Raw genomic sequence first — 27,524 nt, forward strand, 5'->3', positions numbered from 1 at the left:
TGAGAAACGACAGACAGGACTTGATTTTATGCATCTGGAAATAACTGCATTGTGAAACAAATCATATCACATTAGATTTATCATAATTCAAATAAAATGTAACTTTATAAAAATAAAATATATGGTAAAACATTTAAATTATATAAATTTGTTTACATGAAAATTATAGAAAAATATTTATTTTAATTGTAATGTTTATGAATTAATAATTAGCTCAAAGCCGACGTGAAACAGCATTCGCAATACATTATATATCAAATATAAATTTACATGCAATCATGCACATAATTGAATACTAAATTATAGATGGTGTAAAACCTGAAGTGTTGAGTAGTTATTAAACATTCTCTGTGCATGAAACTAGAGAAGGACATAGCCAGTTCATTCAATGCTTTTAATCACTTTCAATACTACTACCACTCATACCCACATAAAACAGTTACAAAAACAAGCTTTTTCATTAAAATGTCACATTGTGACATTCCTTTTACAAAGTCTCATGTTCAGGTGAAGTAATCATTCACAATATGCCAATTTTACTGTTCCAATGATTGTTTTCATTTGGCTGAATCGGTTGATTTGACTTTTCCAGACTGAAGCCATGATGATGGAGAGATGGAAAAGTAATCGGATCTCAGTGTTTGACAGATTCCACAGGCCCTTCCTGCAAAACCCCTCATGCGGAATGACTGATGGACGTCCAGGTTACGCAGTGAGTGCGTGTGACCCTGTAATGGAGGATTGTGGGGCAGCTCTGAACGATGGTTTGTAAACTCAGAGTCTCTGACGGCCTTTAGCTCTTCCTCAGACTGACGTCTGTGCTGGTGAGCAGCGGCGAGAGAGACGTGCTGTCAGACGTGTCGTCCCTCTTCAGCACCAGAAACGCCTCGCGGCTGATTCCCAACAGCTCTCGCAGACCGCTGTTCTCCAGCTGCACAGAACAACAACAACATATAAACATTTAAGTGTCATGTTTATTGCAGTATAGGGCTAGGCGGTAAATGATTATATGTAATCTGGATAGATTTCAAAAATTACTTGTAACTTAATATTACATTTTAAAATACTCCATAATAAAATATTAATCAGATAAATAAGAAAAATTTATTATATCATTTTAAAATACTCAGTGAAATAATCAGATAAATAAAATAATGTTTTAAAATATTCAATCAGATAAATAAAATAAAATAAAAATAAATTATAATACATTTTAGAATAAAATAGAAATAAGTTGTAATTTGTTATTGATTACATATTATTCACACAATAGCAGTAATTTACTTTTTCGTCAGCCGAATCCCTTGGACCTAAAATACTTAGTATTTATTTTTGCATATAGATAATAATCAATAATAACAGCACCACAACATATTCACGGTTCTTGGATGTTGGTTAATGGTCACATTATATGCCCGTAAAAAAATTATAATTAAAAAAAATATATAAAAATATTTTATAATTATATAAAAATTTAATATTTTATATTAAATTAGATAAAATATTTGTGTTAATATATAAAAATTGTATAATGTATAAAATTACAAAATACGTACTGCATAAAATTATATAAATATAAAATATATTATTTTAATAAGTGTTCTGATTGTTTTTTATTTTTTAATTATTTTAATTGTACATTTATATGATTTAATTAATTATTAGCTTTTATCCTTCGCAAACCACAGTTTAGGAAACCCTTACATAAATCAATGTTTAATGCACTGTTGCTAACACAGAATGGAATATATTTAATTTATCTATGTATTATTGTATCAGTATGATGCAAGACTTTTAAATCTCTGTGTTAAACAAGTTAAGTCAAAAGTAATGAAAACGTAGTCGGATTACATTACCTAACATGTGTAATCTAATAGATAATGTTACTAACTAACTACAATCTTCTTCACGTAATCAGTAACAGACTACAATTTTGACTTCAAGTGATATCAGCCTAATATAACGTTGATTTTGTGCCATTGTTTGCAATATATTTTAATAACGAATACAATGTGGTTTATTTAGTGTGTCTGACCTGCAGACGTTTGATTCTCTCCTCATCCTCACACAGGCGCCCTTCATCCACCTCGATGGCTTTCCTCATCACCGTGGCCATTTCGTTTATTTTCTCAATGTGCACCTGCATCTCCTGCGGCATAAACGCACAATAACTATTTGGACTATTGAATGACAGGGAATGTCATAAAAAGCGTCTTTGAGACTGACATTAGTGTGCTGTTCTCTGAGCTGGGTGACAATAGCAGGATCGTCTCTCTTGCTGGCCATCAGAAGGCGAAACACCTGCTCTCTGTATTTGGTCATGATGAGCTCCAGAGCAGACTGATGCTCCTCCAGTGACGCGCGCAGCTCTGTCGAGAGAAATGTGTGGATTTAGATATAAAACAGCCCTCAAATGACATCCAGCGCCAGCTTTTAATTGCAAACCCTCCTAACACCTTTGTTTTCTTGCTGCAGTTCCCATATTTGCCGGTTTTCCTGCTGGATGCCCATGACCAGCGTGGAGCGTGGCCGGTGTCTCGCCACCTGGTTCAGCACCTCAATCTCTTCCTGGTACTGAAAGAACAAGAAATATGGGTAAAACAACTCTCATCCCCATTAGACAGACTGAGAACAAACACTGATACCTGTTTCATGGCCTCCACTCTCTTGTTCAGCAGCGTGGTTTGTTCGATCAGGATCTCAGCAGCACTGTCATGATCCCGGAGCCGCTCTACCAGTGACTTGGCATCGGCCAGCACCTTCTCCAGTGTACAGGTCATTCCTGAGGAGCACAACAAACACTTGGACTGTGACTTAAGTGACTTTCATAAATACACACTCTTATATTCTACAAATGCTTAGATCAGTGGAAAGCTGATTTGCTGCAACTACTGTTATGTTGTGGCTTATTTATACACATTATATGACTTGATTTCAGAAATACTCAAAGGTAAGTGTCAAATGTTTTGGTAGAATTGCCTAGCATTAGCTTCTACGAAAATAAATACGCTAACGTTAATTGTTTTAATCAAATACTAGATCGTGTAAACATATACGAAGCTAGAAACACTTATTGTTTTATTATATTTCCGAATAAAACCGCGAATAATTTAAATGAATATTAAAGCTTACCTTATCTTACAGCAACGGCTCAGTTGGAGCACTTCCTGTTGATGCGGCCGTGACGTCACGCGCGAGTGCTTCTGGGAGATGTAGGCGCCGACTGTCTTCCATACAGCGTCCGCATGGAGGCGCTTTCTGAATGTTTAAAGTGGAACATGAATGTTTTGTTTATTACTGTAAAATCCGTCCTTTCGCAAATTCCTTTGGTGAAGCTTATTAATCTCTAGATGTTTGGCCTCATAATTCCATTAAGAGCATGACTGCTTATGTTCTTTTATTAACTGAGTTTGAGGGTTTTTATGGCTGGAGAGAGGCCAGATCCTGCCTTGTGATTATGAATCAGTTTTAGCCTATATCTAATATACAATCATAACTGGTACAGAGTTTTTGAAATGAGCCACAGGGAGATATTTTGTCATTAATATGAGAATCACATGACATTTTTATTGTATTTTTTTCAAGATTTTAATTATTTAATATAATTTTTATATCATAATATATAATATATTTATTTATTTATATAATTATTTAATTGATTACGCAATTTATAAGAAAATGTTCTTTTAAAACAAGCAAATAATCATCAAATAAACTAAGTACCCCCTCCCGTCATTTATGTATTTTATTTTAACATAAGCACAGAGAGATCTTAAATATTTTATTATAGCATTAATAAGAGAATATCGTGACATTTCGATGTTATTTTAGTTTTCAAGAGTTAAAATATAACTCTTAAATAATTATATTTCATATATTATTTATTTAATTATTTTACATAATCGTTTAATACTTTTGGTTAAGTAATTAAATACTGATTTGTGCAATTATAAAAATATATATATATTTTATCATTGGTACTTAAACTGAAATTTTCTATATTATGTGTCTTATTATGTATATAAGTGCCTTATAATGTGTTCTGTACTGTAATGTAGTGCATTGAAACAGGGACCGCCCACTTGCTCTCATGTCCCCGCCCCTCTCCATTGAGGGTTTTTTTCCTCTGTTCTGATTGGCTGTTTTGAACAGCGAATCCCTCTCCACTGAACATTCCAAGACGCGTGGAGCTTCAGCTGATGCGCGTCAACGCACCCACGCGCGCACGCCCCTGCAGCCGCGGAGCGAGGAGAAACAACTAGTTACTTACATACAACTAAACACACACATTTAACGCTGGTGAGTTTATTTGTGTTGTTTTTTTCAACCCCAAACTCTCGAAATCAGACAGAGAGAGCGAGAGAGAGGACTTTGTTTATTTGATCATTGTGCATGTTTTAAAAGAGAATTTTATTAGAAAAGAAAATGCCAACAAAGCTGTTTTAAATAATAAAATCCGGTTTCTGTTGTTTGTTTTTAGCATTTACACTGAAAGATGAGAATTGTTAGGAAGTTGCATGACTTTTCCATGGAGAATCAGCAAGCATTTAAAAATACAATGCTCATATTTGAGATAGTTGATCATGGTTTGAGTTAATATGATCTTAAAATATTGAACTGTCTGTCTCTGAATGTATCAGTGGTGATTGATATATACATGTTTTTACAGGGACATTGAGATGTTGCTCAAACATGTTTCATATTCAGCCACGTATCTCATTAAAACTGCTCATTATGATGATCATCGGAGCTTTATAGCTTCATCTCTCAGAGGTGTGTGCTAAATATACATCCAGCACCAGAGGAGGGGAAAACTGATGGAAACTGCAGCCATAAAGCTTTCAGCATGTCCTTGAGCTCTGGCAGGGAATTCTGTTTATCGCCAAAGATTTTCTTGGTCATGCTGAAGTGCTGTTAACAGATTAAATGTGCCAGTAAAACATTTCAGGAAGCTGAGTTATTCTTTTATGGCATGTTGTGAATAACTTGCATTTATTTGTTGAGTAGACACTTTGATGCCAAGCAGCTTACAATGAGAAAAACTATAGTGAAAGACCGATAAACCAACCGATATTTGGACATTTTAAAACCATAGCAATTAATTTTTTTATAGATATTGGGTAAAACAGGTGTCGGTTGCCACGATTAAACTGTTCTCATTTATAAATTATGTAATTTTAACAGTTTTATCCGCAAACCTGCTTTCAAGATATCGGTGTTGGCACTGGCTATTGAAAACCCATATTAATCAACCACTAATAAGGAAACTTTTTTTTTTTAAATGTTTTAAGAGTTAAGGAAATGCATTTATTGTTTACCTATTATTGCTACAGGTTGCTTGAGGTTGCTTGGTGACGTATCTTTACTTTGCATATTCTGATGATATCTTCTGTCATTTTCACCAGAAGGTCTAGTTATGAATTTTAATTTAACATTACAAAACATATGCATGGATGAATTGTTCACAATAAGCTCTTGAACATGCATTTAGAAAATATATTTACTATGAATTTCATAATATGATTGTTATATTTGTGAACACTAGCACATGTAAGCCTCCCCAAAAACACCCCATATTCTGCAACTTTAGCGACCATCTGCCTGATACGCGGCATCAGGGGGGTTCTTGAGAAGGGAGAAGGGGGTAAATCCTGAAATAAATGAATGCTGGGATTAATTTCCCATGATCTCTGGTGCACATGCTGGTCATTGTTATGAATCTTGGATTACTGTTCGTTTATTAATGACCCAGAGCAGATGATTAGTGGGACGGGGGTGCGGCAGACCCTCTGTGCTCTCTGTTGACTGCTTAATTGTTAGTGTCTTATAGCAAGTCATTGCATCACCATGACAACAGCTTCTGTTTACATTATGCCATGGAGTGTCTCCATTGGTTTTAAGTGCCAGCTCTGAAATCTAAAGGTTCTTTTTTGGCATTGATGGTTCCATTTAGAACCTTTAACATCCATGGAACCTCTCCATGATTCTTTATGGTGGAAAAAGGTTCTTCAGATTTTAAAAATGTTCTTCAAACGAAGGGAAAAAAATGGTTCTTTTAAGAACTGTTGTTCACTGAAAAGGTTATTTGGGAAACTGAACACAGTTCTTCTGTGGCATTGCTGCAAAAAAAAAAAAAAAACATTTGGAGCCTTTATTTTAATGTGTGAACTGCTCTTGTTTTAGACTTTAGATTGGCGTCCAATTCTGGATCTTTATTTCTGAATCATTGCGTTTATTTGATGCTACATTTCTTCAAGTCTGTGCTGGTGCAGAGAAAATAACTTTAAAAGTGTGATGTGTGAATGGTTTTTTAGATAGCTGGTGGCAGGTGTATAAGAGGGGCTTTACTCTGCTTCACGGGGGATGGGCTTCTGACCCGTGGTTTATTGGACGCCCATCCTCTCCAAGACCATTCTGTTTGTGTGTGTGTTGATGGCTCTGCCTACTAATGAAAGCAACTGACAGGCCAATTAAGATCACAAGCAACGCCACAAAAGAGCAGGAAGGGGAGGGGCTTTGATTGATGGCCGGCTATTTTTGGGACCCATGTGCAAGCCACTGGTGCACATACATGCAAACAAACATACATGCATACATGCATGTGCCACGTGTCGGCTCATGTCTAGAGGGAGGAGGAGCAGCTGGCCAACCGGGATGCGTCTGAAAGCGTGATCCTCTTACGTGATTGTGGTGACCCGAGGAGCCATGTGGACACCCCCAGTCCTTGCTCCCTTTGTGTCGTCGCATTTAATTAAAGCGACAAATCGACTGTAGCTCACGCAGACGTTCATTATAGTAGGATTACAACATTAGAGCGCTTTGTGTTCTGTCTGACGTTACGCCCAGCCTAATTTCTGCAGCAAAAGTCACTGTCTTTATTTCTTATGTTTTTTTGTGGGTGTGTCTTTTATCGGGGCGGCGTTTATACCAGCAAATTGTCTCCTGAGATGTTACTCATGCTTTTATCAATAGATAAAAAGGGGAAGGGAGGGAAGTGGTGTGTGGCCAAGTAAGGTGACCCATACTCTGAATTTGTGCTCTGCATTTAACCCATCCAAGTGTACACACAGTAGTGAAGATACACCTGGAGCAGTGGGCAGCCAATGCTGCGGCGCCCGGGGAACAGTTGGGGGTTGGGTGCCTTGCTCAAGGGTCTCACCTCAGTCGTGGTATTGAGGGTTATTCACTCCCCCACCTACAATCCCTGCCGGACCCGAGACTCAAACCCACGACCTTCAGGTTACAAGTCTCTATCCAGCTCTCTGTCCATTAGGCCACGACTGCCCCATGAGCAATAGAAAATGAGCAATAGAATTTTAATCCAAAAAGTGTTTCAAATTTCCATCAAAGGGAATGTCATGTTACATAAAAATGCGTTATATTCTAATCCAGACTCATGTATTAGTATATATAATTATTCTGAAGTCATACAATATTTAATTTAAGTCATTATTCTTTGTTGTTTTATACTTGTTTAATTTTGAAATTCATGAAATCATGAAATTCATGTTCAATCAGATTTAAATCTGGAGATTGATTTGGGCAATCTAAGACTTTCCATTTCTTTGCCCTTATAAACTCCTTGACTGAACTGGCAGGGTGTTTTGGGTCATTGTCCTGATGCAATATGAAGCACTTCCCCATGAATCTGGTGGCATTTTCTTGAATATTGGTAGGTAAGATGGTTTTGTACCCTTCTAAATTCATTCTGCTACTGTCATCATACATTAAGTCATCAGTAAAGTTGAGAGGGTCTGTTCCAGAGACAGCCATGCATGCCCATGCTATGACACCACCTCCACCATGCTTTACAGATGAGGCTGTATGCTTGGGATCATTGCAGTTCCCTTTTTTACTCCACAGTTTTGCTTTCCCATCCCTTAGATAAAGGTTCATCTTTGTCTCATCGGTCCATAAACACAGTTCCAAAACTCTTCTGGCTCACCTTTGTGCTTTTTTGCAAACTCTAATCTTGCCTTTCTATTTTTGGTGCTGGTCAGAGGTTTGCATCTTGCTGTGTAGCATCTGTAATTCTGTGTCAAAGCCTCCTGAGGACAGTAGATTGTCAGAGCATCACCCAGCTTTCTGGAAGTTGTTGGTGATTTTACAGACACGTCTTTTAAGGTTCATTTTCACAGCTTTTATGATTTTTCTGTCATCAACTACTGTTGTTTTCTCAGCCGATCAGGTCGTTGTTGGTTCCTGGTGTCGCTGGTGGTTCCCAAACTCTTGATTTCTCCATGCCCTTTGTTTTTGCTAGAGCTCTAACTGACTTCCTCTTTTCTTTTAGCATCCAAATTGCTTGCTTTTCTCTCAAAGTCAGCTCCCTCGTCTTCATCTTGGTTTGTGTGTCATCATCGAATGCAAGATTCAGAATACAGAAGTAATGGATATAACTGATACGACACATTCCCTGCTTTTAATATCTGAAGAATTAATGCAACAGGACACAGCTGATCACTTAGAAAGACCTGTGAGGCAACTGCTCCAATACTTATGCTCACATCAGATAGAGGGATGAACTCTAAAAGTGCTGAACTTCTTAGCTGGTAAAACATCTATGTGTTGAATCACCCAATAATAAAATGTGACATTCTGTCTCATATTCATCTTTTAATCATATTTGTAAATGTCTTGACTCCACAGCCAAGAGAGCAATTTTGTCTTTACTGTTACAATAGCCTACTTTTGGACGGCACTGTGAGTGAATTATAAAAACAAACCATGTACTAGTACATGTAGTAGTTAATTAGTCGTCATTCGTTATTATGTTTGATACTTTTTTGTCCTTTTTATGTTTGACCGCTATTTGTCATTTTCTATTTTTGAGAATCTGACAAATGTGATCGTTTTCATGAAAGGAATTTAGTAATTTAGGCTGAAAAAGTGATTGTTTACTCATGCATCATAAATCTAGTCCATATTTTAATTCTTCTGAAAAGAACATCGATTTTATGTCATTATTTACTCGTGCTTTTTTGTCCCTTTGAAGACAACTATTTGTCACCATCTACTTTGGGAATCTGCTAAATATCTCTCTGTCTGAAAAAGATAATTGCATGTTTTGGAACAACGTGAGCGTCAGTAAATGATGACAGCGTTTTAATTTCACTCCGAACACCCATTTTCCTTTAAAGAAACATGGTTCATTTTAGAGGCACACTGTTGTAAATAAACAGAGCAGTTGGACGTGTCTCTCGGCTCTCAGTGTGTCCGTTAGTGATGGACTCTTTCCACTGGCCGTTATGTTCTGACAGAGGAATGTGGCCCTTGAGACCCGGAGCCACACTGCCACCCAGTTCATAACCCACAGACATCAATTCTGGGTCTGTGTGTCCTCCGCTGTTATCCGCCGTTTGACATTTTGTGGGCTTGAAGTGCACACAAGATGGGCTTGATTTGAGCTCTCATGCTGTTCCTCCTGTAATTAACTCATTCTCTCGCTCTCTGTGGTTTTTTGTGTCTGAGTGAAGAGAGAAAGCGATTGTTTGTTCTCTTGGTGCCCTTCAAAAAATTTCCAGATTCTTTTGTGTGCTGTCATGGAGGAGTTTGTCGTGAAGGACTAAGCACAAGCGAACGGACGAACCTTGGACTCGGTGTGTGTGTGAGAGCGAACGAGGGGGTTGTAACAATAGGACCATTGTAAATGCTTGGCTGGGATTGGATGGGGGGTTTGCTGAGCGGCTTCATTAGTCAATCTGTGTTCCCCTCTCTCTCTCGCACTCGTATCCTCTGTCAGCGGGTCGTTGCAGGAGTGTGTGGTGGGATTTACTGTGAGGTGTTCAGGTGGGTAGTCTGCTGGCAGCTGGACTGGATTCATCTCCATGTGTGTTTCTCAGGTGAGCGTCTCGCTGAGGAGATGATGGAGATTTAGGATTCACATGAGTGTGTCACAGCGTGTGTGTGTGTGGCTGTTATTGTGTGTGTGTGAGTGTGTTTAAGGAAAGGAGACATTCGCTTTGTTTCCTCAGCTGTGCTTATGTTGACTGAACGGTCTTAATCTTGTTGCTTGCTCTCTGGTATTTGGTCACAGTGATTTTTTTTTTTCATTATTAAACATTTAACAGTGAGCTGCAGGCGATATTATCCATCCTGTGACATGAACTGTGTGGGTTTGTGTTTACAGGAAATTACCGGCGTGTCTGAGCTGATGTGTGTCTGTTTTTAACAGTGTTTTATCTGTCTCTCTTTCAGAATGTGGATGTGAATCTTTCTTTTAATTAATGACGGCGGTTCAGGCTGGTTTGCAGGTATGCAACTTTATGATTGTATTAATGTGCTTTTGCATGTTTCTAGAATTAGAGGGAGAGTGGATTCGAACCTGCATCCCCAAGATCAGCTTTTTTTGTGTTGCCAGCTGCTGTGTCACAGTGTGATAGTTTGAATGTGGTTTTAGAATCAGAATCAGAATCAGAATCAGAATGAGCTTTATTGGCCAAGTATGTTTACACATACAAGGAATTTGTTGTAGTGACAGAAGCTCCACAGTGCAACAGAAAGACAGTAACAGGACAGGACACAGGTAATGAAACAAAATAACAGGAAATAGCCAATAGCCAATGTACAAAGCAGCAAAAAAAAAATAAAAAATACACAATATATAATATATAATATAGGCGACTATGTATGTACAGGTGAAGTATGTGCAAATTAGAAATGAGAAAATAAAATAAGTGAGTGTGGTGAATGGATAATGTATTAGTTGTGTGTTCTACGTTTATTTATTGAGTGTTCATGAGATGTATTGACTGAGGGAAGAAACTGTTCCTGTGTCTGGTCGTTCTGGTGCTCAGAGCTCTGTAGCGTCGACCAGATGGTAACAGTTCAAAGAGGTTGTGTGCTGGATGTGAGGGGTCCAGAGTGATTTTACCAGCCCTTTTGCTCACTCTGGATAAGTACAGTTCTTGGAGAGTGGGGAGGGTTGTACCAATGATTCGCTCAGCAGTCCGGACTACCCTCCGTAGTCTTCTGAGGTCAGATTTGGTAGCTGAGCTGAACCAGACAGTTATTGAGGTGCAGAGGATGGATTCAATGATGGCAGAGTAGAACTGTTTCAGTAAGTCCTGTGGCAGGTTGAACTTCCTCAGCTGGCGAAGAAAGTACAGCCTCTGCTGGGCCTTCCTGACAATGGAGTCAATGTGAATATCCCACTTTAGGTCCTGAGAGATGGTGGTGCCCAAGAATCTGAATGACTCCACTGCAGTCACGGTGCTGTTCATGATGGTAAGTGGGGGGAGAGCAGGGGGGTTTCTCCTGAAGTCCACGATCATCTCCACAGTTTTGAGCGTGTTAAGCTCCAGGTTGTTAAGACTGCACCAGACAGCCAGCTCCTTAACCTCCTGTCTGTAAGCAGACTCGTCACCGTCCTGGATGAGGCCGATCAGTGTGGTGTCGTCTGCAAACTTCAGGAGCTTGACAGAGGGGTCTTTAGATGTGCAGTCGTTGGTGTAGAGGGAGAAGAGCAGTGGGGAGAGTACGCAGCCCTGAGGAGCTCCAGTGCTGATGGTTCGAGTGCTGGATGAGAATTTGCCAAGCTTTACTAACTGCTGTCTGTCTGTCAGGAAGCTGTTGATCCACTGGCAGACGGAGGTGGGGACGGAGAGCTGAGTTAGTTTATTTTGAAGGGTTTCCGGGATAATGGTGTTAAAAGCAGAGCTGAAGTCCACAAACAGGATCCTCACATAAGTCCCTGGTCTGTCCAGATGCTGCAGGATGAAGTGCAGTCCCATGTTGACTGCATCATCCACAGACCTGTTTGCTCTGTAGGCAAACTGCAGGGGGTCCAGTAAGGGTCCAGTGATGTCCTTCAGATGAGCCAGAACCAGTCTTTCGAATGATTTCATGGCTACAGACGTTAGTGCCACAGGTCTGTAGTCATTAAGTCCAGTAATTTTGTGTTTCTTTGGGACGGGGATGATGGTGGAGCGTTTGAAGCATGAGGGGACTTCACACAGCTCCAGTGATCTATTGAAGATCTGTGTGAAGATGGGGGCCAGCTGCTCAGCACAGATTTTTAGGCAGGCTGGTGACACACCATCTGGACCAGGTGCTTTTCTTCTTTTGTTTTTCCTGAAGACCTGGCACACATCGTCTTCGCTGATTTGAATTGTAGGTGTGGGGGAGAGAGGGGTTGCTGGAGGTGTGAATGGTTGTGTGGAGGGGTGTTCTGGGCGGGTGTGGGGTGATCGTTCAAAACGACAAAAGAACTCGTTTAAGTCGTCTGCCAGGTGTTGATTCTCCAGAGTGCTGGGGGGTGGTGTTTTGTAGCTGGTGATGTCCTTTAATCCAAGCCACACTGAAGCCGGATCGCTGGAAGAGAATTTGTTCCTGAGCTTGTCAGAATAATTCCTCTTTGCCACTCTGATCTCCTTTTCCAGTGTGTATTTGGCCTGTTTGTACAAGACTTTATCCCCCTTTCTGTGAGCATCTTCTTTGGCCTGACGGAGCTGTCTGAGTTTGGCAGTGAACCATGGTTTGTCATTGTTGTAGAATAGATGAGTCCTGGTAGGAATGCACATGTCCTCACAGAAACTGATATATGATGTTACAGTCTCTGTGAGCTCGTCCAGGTCATTTGCTGCAGCTTCAAAAACAGACCAATCAGTCAGGTCGAAACAGGCTTGTAAATCCCGCTCTGTTTCGTTAGTCCATCTTTTAACAGATCTTAATACAGGCTTCGCAGACTTAAGTTTCTGCCTGTAGGATGGAATAAGATGAACCAAACAGTGATCAGAGAGTCCTAAAGCTGCTCGTGGAACCGAGTGATATGCGTCCTTTATTGTTGTGTAACAGTGATCCAATATATTACTGTCTCTGGTGGGACATGTAACATGCTGTCTGTATTTTGGCAGTTCACGGGAGAGATTTGCTTTATTAAAGTCCCCGAGAATGATTAAAACAGAGTCCGGGTGTTGTTGTTCACTCTCTGTGATCAGATCAGCGAGTTTCTGTAGAGCTGTGCTCACGTGCGCTTGCGGTGGAATGTAAACACTCACGAGAATGAACGAGCAGAACTCCCGCGGCAAATAGAACGGCTTGCAGTTAATGAAGAGCGTTTCTACATCTGAGCAGCACATCTTCTTTAAAACAGTTACATCTGTACACCACCTCTCATTGATGTAAAAGCATGTCCCGCCGCCGCGCGATTTCCCCGTTGATTCTGTGTCCCGATCTGCTCTTATCAGCTGGTAATTAGGCAGATGGATCGCGCTGTCCGGTATGTCGCCATTCAACCAGGTTTCCGTGAAACATAGAGCAGCAGAGTTAGAAAAGTCCTTGTTTGTCCGGGAGAGCAGAAGGAGTTCGTCCGTTTTGTTGGGTAGAGAGCGGAGATTCGCCAGATGGATGCTAGGCAACGCCGTTCTAAATCCGCGCTGACGAAGTTTCACGAGCGCGCCGGCTCTCTTTCCCCGTCTGCGCCTCCTGAAGCGTTTGACCAGAGCTACAGCTCCGCCAACTACAATGTCCAGCAAAACGTCCGAAAAATCAAAAACCGGTAGAAGATTTTGTGGTGTGTTCTGCCGAATGTTCAGTAGATCATCCCTGGTATAGCTGATCTTATTTGAAAAACAAAAAACAGGAAAAACAAACAAAAACAATACAAACACCGAGGAGCAACGCACAATAGCTGCCATCAGCGGCGCCATTTTGTTTGGAAATATCTGAGGTCATTTGTTTGGAAGAAAATGATGTTGAAGAGTTTCATGTTCAAATGGGTGATTGACATAAGTCAAACAATGATGGCATTGTCCTATTGTGCGACTATATACTCCATGGAACATTTGAAAGATGGATAAGATGAGAATTATTTCATGTTATGTCAGAAGTCAAAATTCTATTCTATTTGTTAAAATAAAACAAAGTGTAACTTTTAAATGCTGCATAACAAACATTTTGTACAGTTTGGATTGGAATGGATGACAATTATCACTTATTTTGTCAAATTAATACAATTTTTAAATTTTTAATGCTACATAACAAATATTGTAATGAAAAATCGATTTGTGTGGATTAAAATGTTACTTTTAGCAGTGTTATTGAATCAACAGTATTTATAAGATAAACTGTAAGTGAGTGTTAGGTGACTACAAAGCTAATCTAAATGTAAAAATAACTCCTCTCTAACTTCCTTTATGCACGTATATTTTGAAGCTATTATCTGTTGAAAAGAAGTACTCAGATACACCTGCTCTTTTCTTAAAGAGAAACCCTGACTCCATACGGCTCCAGGGCAATGTTTCCCCGCCATTTGTGTTCTAAAATGCTTTGAATTTGAAGTTTGAATCTGAATAATCTGCTGAACTTTCCAAATCACAGACATGTTGTTGATTTTATACCATCCTGTCTGAATCAGAAGTGATTGGTAATACAGCATGTGTCCATCTGTAATATCTGAGGTCATGTGTGAACAGACCACATTATGTAATGCCATTGCAACATTTGTGTGTGCATGTGTGATTGATTGAAGACACCAGACTGTTTGCATTGAGTTAACAACCATAAGTGAGAATTAGAGCGGTCTACAAGCAAACACTGACAGTACATTTCAATAAAGTTTAAGCGAGCAGAGCTGACCATAATCAGCTATGGAATGGTAATCCTGGATGTCTTATATAATATGAATAAAACACCCCCACATGGAAATGCTTTCCTGTTTAATTAGTCAGTCTTTGTGCGCGAGAAACGCTCCATATGTGTTAGTAGGAGCCTGAAGCTCTCGCTCGCTCTGTTCCTCATGGGAGTTTGATGCATGTGTGGGAACAGCAGGGTTCATGTTCAGAAAGGGTTATGGGATTTCTCTCCGAGTGGTCTGCTTGTGTGTGATTTTTAAAATAGTGCTTTTGTTTTTCAGTCATTCCTAGCACAGCAATGTGAATTAGGCTCTTCTAATGATCTGGTCATGCAGAGTATTTTGTGGTTGTGTACACAGTAACGCGTTACTGTAATCTAATTACTTTTCCTGGTAACGCAGTAAAGTAATGAGTTACATTTTAAAATGTAATTTGATTACAGTTACTTACGTCAATAAAATGACATTACTTAAGTTACAAATGCAGTGTTAAAAAAAATGAAGTGAAAATCATGTTTTGCACGTCAGTATGCCCTTTAATATACCACCGGAGAATGGGAGCTAAAATGAAAGTCCTACAACATTTAGATGCAATGAGGTTGCCAATCATATTTCAAAACGTTGCACTCGATATATTTTCGTCTGGCATTATAGTTTGGGAACAGTTCAACAAGTGAATGTGTACAAGTTTGTCACAGTAACACTAATAAAGTAAAAAATAAATGACTCATCAGAATGAGATCATCATTTGGATTAAATCAATCAGTATTCCAAGGTATTTATATTGGGACACTACCTTCAGCCTCAGCCCTGACACATAAACATCCGTCTCTTTAGTAAAACTATTTGACTTAGAAAAAAAACATACATACTGTTTTGGAAACATTTAGTTGCAAGAAATTCTCTTTTAGCCATGCCGACACATTAACCATGGAATTTGTAAGATCATTTGTAACTTGTGTGAAACTATTACCATGTAAATAGATTACAGTATCATCCACATACATTTGTATATTAATGGCAGGACATGCCAAATGAAGATCATTTATATAGAGAGCAAAGAACAGTGGACCCAAAATAGATCCTTGAGGAACACCAGTAGAAGTACTTATATCAGTTGATTGGTGATTTTGTACTCTAACACACTGAAGTCGATCTGACAGATATGATTCTATCCAGTTGAGTGTATGCAAAGCGAAATTGAAACTAGATAACTTGGACATAAGAATTCTATGATTAACAGTGTCTTCAGATCAAGGAACACGACTCCAACTACACCACCTTTGTCTAAAAGAGTTTTAATATTTTCTATAAAAAAACAATTTGCCATCTGTGGAATACTTTGCTCTAAAACCATACTGCATTTGATGCAAGGAAAAATAACTATTACTCAAGTGATGACTAATTTGCTCTGCAACTATTTTCTCCGTAACCTTAGAAACGGTGGGTAAGATACTGATTGGCCTATACTTGTCGATAGAAAAGGGATCTCCATCTTTAAATATTGTAACAACACATATCTCCCCAGCTAAAAAAGTTTTGAATAACATTCTTCCAGTATTAATACGTTCATTCAAACTTATCTGGTCTTTAATAATGCTCTCAAAATGTTAGCACAAAAACATTATTTATACAACGTTCATGGAACATTTTATTTCTAAAGCATTTCAGTTGGACATTTGTATAACTTTTTTCTTTACTTGTTTCAGAACATTCACAAAACATTCAAAAGTAACGTTCATATAATGCTTGCAAAATTATAAAATGCAATGTTCCCTTAACGTTTGCATACCCCTCAAAAAGTTTTAAAACGGTAAAAAAAAAAAACATTTTTAGAACATTGGCATTATCCAGGTCAATTCAGTGCAGTTAAAACAATAAAAGTGTCTATCACTAGCAGTATTACTCATTACTCAGTATTACTCACGGTTAGGAGTTTGTTTGAATACTTAAGCCCAAGTTTTAACTTCAGCATGTTTGTGTGACGTCTGTGAGAGGTTTTACCACAAGTTCACTTATGAGTGTGTTGTTTAAAAAAATGTTATTACTCCTCTGTTTGTGTAAGTTGTCATTTGTTTGATTAGTCATGTTAGTGTTTGCAAACTGTCCTGATTTCAGCAGGGTCGCCATCTTTCCGGAGAGAGAGCGTGGAATCAGTGTGAGGGGTCACTGTGGCCCCAAGACAATTTTGTGTGTTTCTCTGTGTGCACATGTTGAGCTGTCTGGTTTTCCGCTTTCTTTCTCTCAGGCTTGGTTCGGCGAGAAGTTTGATATCCCGTTACAGAGTCCTCGTGGCATGTGCTCTCCACGGCCCGGCCCAGGTCTGGCTGATGTCTTCCAGTATGACCAGTGGTTGGCGGTGCGGCACGAAGCCACACTGGTGCCCATGCAGGAGGATCTGGCAATCTGGCTGAGTGGCATGCTGGGTAAACCTGTTCACGCAAAACAAGCTGTCTATGACTCACTCTCAGTGCATGAAAGTGAAAAATTACTACTATTATTAGTCTAAATGTCTTTTCCTTTCGTCGGTCAAATAACTGAAACCCAAAGCCTCAAAGAGGCTTTCAAGCAAAGCAAGTGGGGGGAAACGACGTTTGCTCTCGTATAATGGTGATATACGACCCCCGAAATAAGAACTCAATCTCTCGGTCTTTGTAGAATAATGGAGGGTGTTGCCCTTACCTGTCTGTCCACATGCTGAACATGTTCACCTGGGCCAAAGAACGCTCACCTATAAACACTCACCAATTTTTTTTATTTATTTATTTTTACATTTAAGCACTTGTAGTCCTCTTTCATATAATACAGTGAATATGTTGTGGAATTTGAACAAAATACTAAAATGTGACTGTTTTGTGCTGCTGACCTCGTTCATTTTCCACTGACAGGGTGTTGGTCATTACAGCATCATAAGTGTGAATTTTATTTGTAGTTTTCAGTCACGTGACCAGCGGGGAGACCTAGAAGGCAAAACATCCATAAAATTGCAGATGCTTTTATTGAAAGAGACTTACAAAAGAGGAACAATTTGGCAAAGGGCAAACAATATTCATAATCTAAAATGCCTGGTTTATTAGACAGCTAGATGAAGGCAAGGTTAGGCAAGCCAGAAAAGAGGAGAACCGAGAGAGTGAAGGTTTTGGAAAGTGACTTTTTGCCTCAATGTGAAGGTTGTCCCGATGCATCTTGTACATAGAGGTGCTCTAAGTAATATTTTGACTGTACTAAAGCATAAAAATACCATAATGTTTGCAGATATTAAGGAAACATGCCAAGTTCACATACTTGTTTCTCCAAAAAACAATGCTATAGCCAGTTATTCTACTTTGAAATGTGTGTTCTGTGTCGGAATGTCTGTTTTTGTTTTGGTCTGTGACTCCACCCACTGCCAGTTCACCCAAAAGGATTTTGACACCCCAGGTTGCCAGTTTGTGGAAAACACAGTGTGTTGCAGCCATGCAAACCAGATCGCAGATTCTATCTGACCTAAAGACCCTCAGTATCCAGTTAAAAAGCTCTGTGACCAGAGGAATAGGAAGCTCTGTTGTGTAGCCTCAATCTGGCAACCCACGTGAGCATAGAGTCAGTCAGTCTGCCAGCTGTCAATATTAATTACTGCACCTTTAACGTGTACTTATACAGTGATAATAAAAGATAACATTCAATATACATTTCTTTCATGATGCGTACTATATACAAGCAAGCATGCATGCAACACAAGCGTTCTACACATTGCAAACTATTATTTAAAACAAAATGGATCAGATGGTGGATCGGCGCCGGGAGATGATGTCTCCCTGATCGTCAGCGGAGGCCGGGACACCTGGATGAGCCCCGGGGACATATCCCCAGTGAAGACCTTAAATGCAATAAAACTAAAAAAAAAAGTAAATAACTAAAAATATAATAAAATACCTAACTACATAATACTATTATTGTTAGAAATTGCAACAATATGAAATAGAAATAAATACATTTAAAATTTTAATTAAAACAATAAATAAACAATTATCTCCTGGCCAGAGAAGAACTGGCCCCCCGACTGAGCCTGGTGTCTCCCAAGGTTTTTCCTCCATTCTGTCTCAGAGGGAGTTGTGGTTCCTTGCCGCTGTCGCCTCTGGTTTGGCCTCAGTTGGGGACACTTAATTTCTAGTGATTATAGTCAATTTGATTTAGCAGATACTATTTAAACTAAACTGATCTAGACAATGACATCTCTGAACTCAATAATGAAATGCCTTTAACTGAAAATTGAGTGTTTAAACTTATTTTTATACATTACTGACACTCTATCCTCCAATGTGATACTGTTAAGTGCTTTGACACAATCTGTATCGTTAAAAGTGCTATATATATAAATAAAGGTGACTTCACTTGACAAGTGAGTGCATTGTATAACTTGTGTTTGTATTCTGGGCACATCTGCTTAACAGTGTATACTGAATCTGGTCACTGTTTTATTATATTAGTACGTAGTACAATCCTGGTAAAAATAACTGGTAGGAAAGCCTTGTTTTTCCCTCTACATGAAGATATTGAATATCAAAGCCAGCTCGTGATGGCCTAATGATGCTGAATTCAGTTAAAGGTTATTTAGTAACGTAGTCAGTTGTTCTGAGGTCATTGTAAACATAGATATCTGTGTTTTTGTAGGTGAGCAGGTGATAGCCGAACGCTTCATGGAGGAGCTGGACAACGGTGTCAAACTGTGTCGTCTGGTTGGAATTCTGCAGAGTAAAATCCCACAGGACTCAGAAACACAGGTGTGTAAGGAACGTGTGGCGTGATGGGCGGCGATGCAGGACTGTTTGTGTGTAATTCCCATCTCTGTTTTGTTAACAGCTGTTGTCAAAGAAAATCCAGTTCAAGAAAAACGCCTCCCCTGGATCGTTTTTCGCTCGGGACAACACAGCGAATTTTCTGTCCTGGTGTCGTCACATAGAAGTGGACGAGACATATCTGTTCGAGTCTGAGGGTTTGGGTGAGAGAACTTTTGATCAGGTGTCCAGGTGCAATGTATCACCGCAGTGGTTAACAGTTAAGTTATTGTACTATTCAGCCACGAGCAGAATGGGATGTTTTGTGCATTGCTTAGTTTCTATTTCTGTCACGCTGGATGTACTGCCACATTAATCCAAAATCCTTCTCCAGCTCTGTATTGAACATATTATTTACTTATAATATTTAAAACAATGTTGCTTACATTGTTGCAACAAAACTTAGTGTAGTGATAATCTGCTTAGGGCCATTTGATTTTTGCGTGGAACAGAATCCAGTCGTAAAAATTGTATTTTGGATTGATAAATCAAATACACACAGAAACACACTCCTTCACTACAAACCACCAAAATAACAATTTGGTTTAACTTGAAGAAATTGTGACAGACACATACTGTATTATTGTACAGTAGAATGTACTTCTCAACTTAATAAGTTTATTATAAAACAATTTGTGAATATCACTGTTTCAAAATTTTCATCCATATTTTAATTTCCATAATAAATCCCTGTAAATAGGTTTGTTTATTCAGCTATGTTTTCACTGTTTTTTATTTATTTATTTGATTTACATATTAAAGGGTTAATTAAAATAATATTTATGCATTCATTTGTTTTATGGTTTTTGGTAATACATTTACAAACTATAAAACACACAACACCGAATTTTAGAAAAAATAAAACCCAATTCATAGCATTGTTAATATTTTAATAGTATATTAAATTGTTAAAATCGTATGAATTCACTTGATTAGACATGTTTTTTGATGATTAAAATTTAATTAAACCATTAAAACAGAATCCAAAAAATTTAACTAGAAAACACAGAATTTGGGAAAAAATAAAACTGTTTTCATAGATCTGCTTTCTACGATTCATGATTATTTTTATATCAATATTACAAGAAAAATTAGACTGGGTTGAAGGTTTTGAGCGGCATGAAGACCAGCCCTCCAGAACGGATAGACTTCACCTGCACCTGTCCAGTCTTGCCAGCGTCTGTCAGTCTCTCACTGTCAGTCCATTAGAACTGGACTTTAATCATGTTGGTTAAATGAATGTATTTAAACCGAGACCAGCGTCCTCCTGTCCATCCTCTGTGACCCAGCTGTGCTAGTGTGTCTCTCTCTGAGTGTAGCGGGCCGTAATAGTTTCAGAGGATTTATGGCCATGTACGTCAGTTGATCTGCGGCCCCGCACGTCCCTGGCTTTCCGTAAATCCATGATGATAATGAGTGTGAGCGATCTGGGGTGTAAGTCATTAACCTGACGGCCCTAAGCCTTGCTGTCCTGAAGAGAGCCAGTTATTAGTCCATGTGTCACCGTACATTATGGGATGGGGTCTGTGATTACATTAGTGTGATGTAATCGTGCCGGTGTGAGAGATGGGCCAGCAAGTTTGCAAACCTAAACGAATGTCAGTGGTGCATGTGGCTAAAACGGAGACTTTTTTTAAGATTTTTTTTTTATATTTTTTTTTTGCATTAAAAATGAGTAACAACATTTACTACTTAGTTGAAAGGTTAATTAATTATTGTTTTGAAGTTTTAAGCCCTGAAACTATGAATAAAGTAGTACATTTTAGATTTTCATTATATAACCCATTCAAGTCATGCACTAGTCATTTTTGAGATTTTAGGCTATTCTGCTTCCATAACGTGCTTTCTTTCAGACTTGGGGAACGAAGTACACATTTAAGTCAATTTCTAAAAACTTTTTGCTGGTGACTGTATTTTCTGATTTACGGAGCCCTAAAAACCTTTCACTCTTATATAGCAAAATAAAACAAGTATTTTTAACCTGGCTTTATCCAATATTTAGATTCTTGTTCTGGAAATATATGCAAATGAGTGCATATGTAATTATATAATACCTAATTTGCATATTTAAACATAACATTCCAGAAATCTTGTAGTACAGTACAATAAAATGCTCTTATGAAAATGCATTTTGAACAACCAGCTGTAAGAAGCAGGGTTATTAACATTAACTAAAACTATTACAAATATTTTTGTTAATTGAAATAAGGATGACACAAAAATAGAATTTTTAGATTAAAAGCTTACATTAAATTAAAATGAAGTTTAAGTTAAAGCACCAAAATGATTAACTGGAAATAAATAAACTAAAACTGGAAAAAAAAACATGAATAAATTAATAAATTAAACTAAAATAGTAATACTTAGAAACAAGCTAATAAAATGAACAAAAGCACATAATCTCCTCCTAATATGTCAATAATCAAGAATTTTAAGGGAATTTTTAATTAAATATTACTTCATTTGCATATTTACATGTAACTATTTTAATGTACTAGGATTAATTAAATGTAAAGTGATATCTATTCATTAAAATTTGACCCTGTACCTGTTATGTCTGTAGAGGCTTAATTACTTTGACATGAATGATCACTAAGTAATTATGCTAACGGCTCTCCCTCCGTTCCCCAGTCCTACATAAAGAGCCGCGGCAGGTGTGTCTGTGCCTGCTGGAGATCGGACGGATCGTCTCCAGGTAAGCGAACCGGCCCTGATGATCCCGCAGCTGACAGATGTCAGGTTGTGCTTTGGGGTCAGAGGTCAGGGGCTGCTTTAGGGGCTTTAAAGTGAATTGGCTTCAGCGCTTAGAGCAGCTATTGTGCTGTAGGGAATCTAAAATAAATCTGAATTTCTCGAATAACACAACAGTGACTGTAAGTAAGGGATATAATATATCATGTAAAGGGGTTTATTTTGCAATAATGACCATCTGAATGTATATTATCTTGACTATTACCTTAATAGATTTGAAATTCTGATTTGAGTTTGATATTATTTTATTGTGTGAGAAAATCAGCAGTTATTTATTCCATTTAATGGTCATTATAGCATAGTTAAGTTAAATTGTGATAAGGACAAAAAGCCAAACTAACATGTAAAACATTAGGATTTGGGAACTGTTAGGACAGTGTGTTGTTTGTTGGTTTAGGTATGGGATAGAGCCTCCGGTTTTGGTTAAACTGGAGCAGGATATTGAACTGGAGGAAAGTCTAATGATGACGGATCACGCGTCTCCAGTGAAAACATTCACTGTGTGCTGTCAGCACGGAGCCCTGTATCACGCTGTGAGTATCACACACACACACACACTAAGGTCAGGCTTTTATGTGTTGAAGCATTATCCTAGTCTTTATAGAGTTTGGATACAGTATGTATAGCTGGATCTGTATGCATGCACTATCCAGATGACAACTGTTGCTAAGGCAAAATTTCAAATTTTTGTTTAATTTGAAGTAATAAAATAACTAAAACTAAATAAACTAAAACTTAATGACATACAAAAAAAACAAAAAATTTCAAAAACACTAAAACTTGAATTAAAATAAAATCTAATTCTCAATGATGGCTTAATCTGAAATATTGTAAATGTTCAGGAGTATTACTGGTTTCAAGAAAATGTTGTATTTGTTAGATTTTCCTCCATGATGAGGTTCAGCATCTGTCTTCGTTCTGACCCAGTTATCATCTCCAGTTGAGTTTGTTGAGTGTGTAAACAGCAGCTGTTGTTCAGAGACATGCTTCACATGGGGAACTCTAACAAATTCATTGTCTCTCAGCCAAATAACCAGTGGCACATCCTCGGGTCCTGAGTTCAGTGCTGAAACGTGAATTTTTTTCTCTCATTTCACCCGATTCTTCTGATTTGTAGGATCGTGCGGACCAGGACGACCCTCCCTGTAACTGCACACAGAAGTTTTCCATCGAGTATCTGTCTGAGGGACGCTACAGGCTCGGAGACAAGATCCTGTTCATCAGGGTAGGAGCAGGTTTTAGGGACAGTTTTGAAGTCACAATAAAGTGGAAGTAGCAACAGATCTTTTCTTGCATATTGTGACACGAGTGTAAAAGATCAGAAATGATCAAATGTAATGTAGGTTCTATGTATCAGTTGTTGATTGGATTTGAGATGTGGGCGTGGCGTGGGCGTGGAGGCGGGGTTTATACATTCACACACACAAACACACACATCCAGATTAGATAGAACAAGCACATATACAGACACTGTGAACATGTGCTTCCTGAAAAAACAAAACTACATGCCAATAAATGAAGTGAGTTTGGAGGGATAAATCATCTCTTATTGCTGCTAGTTATAGCATGAAATAAACATGAATGCACATCAAAATGTATATTGAACTAAACAGTGCAACTTACTGGATTTGTGTCTCATGTAATTGTTCAGTCAGTGTTTAAACCACAGAAAGACAGCTTATAAACAGAAAGGTCATTTACCTCAGAAAAGCCATTCAATATCCATAAACTCATCATCTAGTTAGCTAGAACAAATAACTCTAGAGAGGAGCATTATGATAAATATATACACTATATTACATATTCATTATATTTTTTACTTAACCTGTTGACTTCATTAATATGTATAAATTGGAGCTGTAACATATTTATATAATTAAAAAGCTGATATAAAAATGTCTAATGTGCAGTGTATATGTTAGTACAGCTCAGTTTTTATTTAAATGCTGATTATTAAATAATTTTTTCGATTTGAGTTTTTTGATAAATAACTTCGGTTTTGTGTAAAATGTTTATTTCAGTGCATCACTAATAGACACTCTTATGTGCAGTTTAAGTTTTTATTTGAGTGTTGATTATTAAAATTAATTAAATAATTTATTATTAAATTGTTTATTTAAAAAAATCTAATATATAAACTTCTTGTGCAATTTACATATTTATATACATCTTTGGTTTTATTTAAATGTGGATGATTAAATTTGATTAAATCAATTATTAAATATTTTTTTATTTTAATTTTTGGGCTAAATAAAAACTAACTAATAAATACTGTTTTGTTTGCAATTTACATATTTATATACATCTTAGTTTTCATTTGAGTGTTGATTTATAAAATACATTTGATTATTAAATATGCTTTAATTTAAATTTCTGTAAAAATTGATTTCTGTGCATCACTAGTATTTAATTCCGTGTGAAAAATTAATTATGCTGCTTATTAATTAAAGTCCTCTCTCTTAGATGCTCCATGGGAAGCACGTGATGGTGCGTGTGGGTGGAGGTTGGGACACTCTGAAAGGGTTTCTGCTGAAATACGACCCTGACCGCGTGCTGCAGTTCACCACTCTAGAGCAGAAGATTCTAGCCTATCAGAAAGGCCCGTCCGGCTCAGGCCCCGCCCACAGCGTGCAGGCCACGCAGCCGCCCACAATGGACCCCATTGCAGCCGTTAACCTCCTCCCAGAATCGTCCTCTTCATCGTCATCCTCCACAACATCTGTGTCCAAACCCAACACACCTACGCCCCGTGCCGTCGCCCAATCGCCCGCTTCCACGCCCTCGATGCCTCGCAAAGCCGCCGCACCCAAGAAGATTCTTCATACGCCCACTTCTTCACCAAAAATGACCCCTCTTTCATCGCCCGTCCTGAAAAGAAGCCCACTTTCGACTGGTGTTTCCCAAAAAGCCCCTTTTGCTGCATCCAAGACCAAACTGCGCCCACGTGGATCTCCATCTCAACCTCGCAGTCCTGTCTGTCCCGAACCCACCTGCAAGCTGCCTAAACCTTCAGCCCCACCGACATCTGTGCAGAAACCGGCCCAGCGCGACGCACGCCCGCCTCCCGCACCCGTCCGCTCGCGGCTCGCCCAGAGATGCCCACCTTCCCCTGCCTCCGCCCTGCACTTAGAGTCCAGGAAGAGCCGTCCCGTTTCCCCTCGCTTGGCTCCGAATGACCCCAAACAGACCATTCCTGTAGAGCAGAACACAGCTGGTGCTACACGAACTGTCAACGTTAAAACAACCCACAGGAAACCTCTGGTCAGCAGTAACCCTCCTGTCCAGACGCCCGCTGTGAGCAGCACTACTAAACCAGCGCCTAACAGCACTACCCACAAACACACGGCACGGACTAAACCCAGCAAACGCGACGAACCCTACTTTGAGATGAACAATAAGAGAAGGGTGAAGAACTAAGAATGCTGGGATATGTAGTTACGACACACATGGATTTATTCGGATGCCAAATTTTTTTAGGCTGTGACGTGTGCAGTTTGATAACATTTTCAAACATTTCTAGTGGCCAAGCAATGAAAATGAGACTTAATTCAGAGCAGCCTATTAAACATACTGCACATCTGTCTTTAACGGCCACATTTTTTTATTATTTAATTAAATTAAGTGTGCCATAAACTGTTTGATTTCTTGGCATCTGTCAAAATATTTGTCTCAAGCTTTCATTTGTGCCATACTAAAAATCATCAAGATATGCCTCGGATACACACATTTTTAATTTCTTCTTTAGCTACTGTAATTATCATTATTTTAGCTAAGAGGTTAGGAAGCATTTATAGGTTTAGTTTAAGTGTTTATGCACAAACTCATATCATCTTGTTTAATATCCGTTACTTTTTTTTTTGTAAGTCAGTCCATGTCTGTTACATGATCTGATTTGACTCCTGATTGGGTTATAAATGTAGTAACACTACTTAGTAATACCATAACTCATTTATTCACTGTATATCAGTGTATTCTGAGCTCATAATAAAACGGTAAAGCGGTAAGTGTGTTTAGACGTATGTCTGTCTTTATGTATGATGTGCTGCGGGGCATTCAGATCATGTGACACGTGCTTTTCTGTTTACATTGAGAGCACTGTTACTGTATTACATGAGACCTATGTAGATGAATCCACTCTAGTTGTTCCAGCTCTAATCTGACACCCCATAATATGCAGAAACACGTCTCTATGGCAACCAAAGCGAAATTCATGTTTCAATCTTGAATGGCATCATTTTAGAGCACATCTTAAAAACTATTTTAGAGGATTTAGGGTTTATGTGCCTTAAATGAGTGTTTTTTGGAATATAGGTGTGGTTTATTATCAAACACCCTTGAAGAACTGTATTTAGTCAGGATGGTTATTTTGTATGTTTTAAGTTGGTCAAACAGCCAGCTTTTATTAAATGAAATACTACAAACACCTGAGCTTTTATTTGATTATTGTCCAAGACAATGCTAAATCTTTTCCAGTGTATTCAAGAGTTGTGGTTTATACAGAAAGGTTATTATAAATATTCATTTTATGTGTAAGGGTAATTGGATATGGTTCTTTTAATTATATATGTGTGCGCCAGATTGTGTGAGAGATATTCTTCCAGCACTTTAATAAAATGTTTGTTTTGAATGTAAAGAATAAAGATCTTTACAGTGTATAATTTGATTGTTTCCTACTTCAACAGCGACTAATTTGTTCAGAATACCAGGTAAGTTTTTATTTTATCTGAATATTTGTACTGGCATTGTGTTAATATGAGGATAATATTACAGTGAAATGAGTTGTACCACATCAATCTCTTCTGTTATCATCCATACAATGCCTTGATATGAGATTATAATAGCTGGTGTGTGTCATAGTGCTGAAAAACACAAACTACAATCTCAAAAGTTAACAGCATTTTATATGGTAACACTTTAGAATAAGGTTCCATTTATTAACATTAATGTATTAACTAACAATGCATTTATTACACTATTAAACTTTAATGAAAATACAGTTGTTCTTTGTTTACTCATGTTAGTTCACATTAATGTTAACAAACACAACTTGTGAATTTAATAATGCATCAGTAAATGCTGAAATTAACATTAATAAATGCTGTAGAAGTATTGTTTATTCTAAAGCGTTATCTTTTATATTTAACTTAACCAGTGCAGTCTAATCAGTTGTTTATGCCAGGGTTATTGTAGTTAACTAAAAGCTAAAACCATAAAAAATGGCTTGAAATAAAAAAAATGATTTTTTTTTTCAGTCAGTTGCCAAGAAATCTCAGTTTAATTTACCCACGGTTTCACAGATGTCCTAATTGAACTATGCCCTAATCCTGGTTTAGTCTAAACCCTGTCTGTGAAACCAGGCTATAATGTGCTAAAATGACTAAAACTGA

The 27,524-nt window shown here is 38.1% G+C and overlaps 2 protein-coding genes across 5 annotated transcripts; one reads left to right on the forward strand and one right to left on the reverse strand.

Annotated features, from left to right (window-relative positions):
- Positions 1–6: 6 nt before the first annotated feature.
- LOC306861240 (FGFR1 oncogene partner 2 homolog) lies at positions 7–3,201 on the reverse strand. 2 transcript variants are annotated; one of them, XM_079403398.1, is made up of 6 exons: positions 3,133–3,201; positions 2,646–2,782; positions 2,457–2,574; positions 2,227–2,369; positions 2,036–2,140; positions 7–931 (listed from the first exon to the last, which is right to left on the reverse strand). In XM_079403398.1, the coding sequence occupies exons 2-6, from the start codon at positions 2,778–2,780 to the stop codon at positions 794–796; spliced, it is 639 nt and encodes a 212-aa protein (XP_079259524.1). In that variant the 5' UTR covers positions 2,781–2,782; positions 3,133–3,201; the 3' UTR covers positions 7–793. The 2 variants fall into 2 exon arrangements, with proteins under 2 accessions (XP_079259524.1, XP_079259523.1); XM_079403397.1 differs by having other exon boundaries at positions 2,036–2,149.
- Positions 3,202–4,162: 961 nt separating this feature from the next.
- Positions 4,163–26,792, forward strand: LOC306861209 (GAS2-like protein 3). Of its 3 annotated transcripts, none has more exons than XM_079403355.1 (9): positions 4,163–4,299; positions 10,195–10,250; positions 16,818–16,995; positions 19,223–19,332; positions 19,412–19,550; positions 22,018–22,081; positions 22,535–22,670; positions 23,255–23,362; positions 24,601–26,792. In XM_079403355.1, the coding sequence occupies exons 2-9, from the start codon at positions 10,224–10,226 to the stop codon at positions 25,552–25,554; spliced, it is 1,716 nt and encodes a 571-aa protein (XP_079259481.1). In that variant the 5' UTR covers positions 4,163–4,299; positions 10,195–10,223; the 3' UTR covers positions 25,555–26,792. The 3 variants fall into 3 exon arrangements, with proteins under 3 accessions (XP_079259481.1, XP_079259482.1, XP_079259480.1); XM_079403354.1 differs by lacking the exon at positions 4,163–4,299 and adding an exon at positions 9,720–9,839 and having other exon boundaries at positions 24,601–26,791; XM_079403356.1 differs by lacking the exon at positions 10,195–10,250 and having other exon boundaries at positions 4,185–4,299; positions 24,601–26,791.
- The last annotated feature ends 732 nt before the right edge of the window (positions 26,793–27,524 follow it).

The sequence above is a fragment of the Barbus barbus genome (assembly GCF_936440315.1).
Source record: "Barbus barbus genome assembly, chromosome: 42".
Lineage (NCBI taxonomy): Eukaryota > Metazoa > Chordata > Actinopteri > Cypriniformes > Cyprinidae > Barbus > Barbus barbus.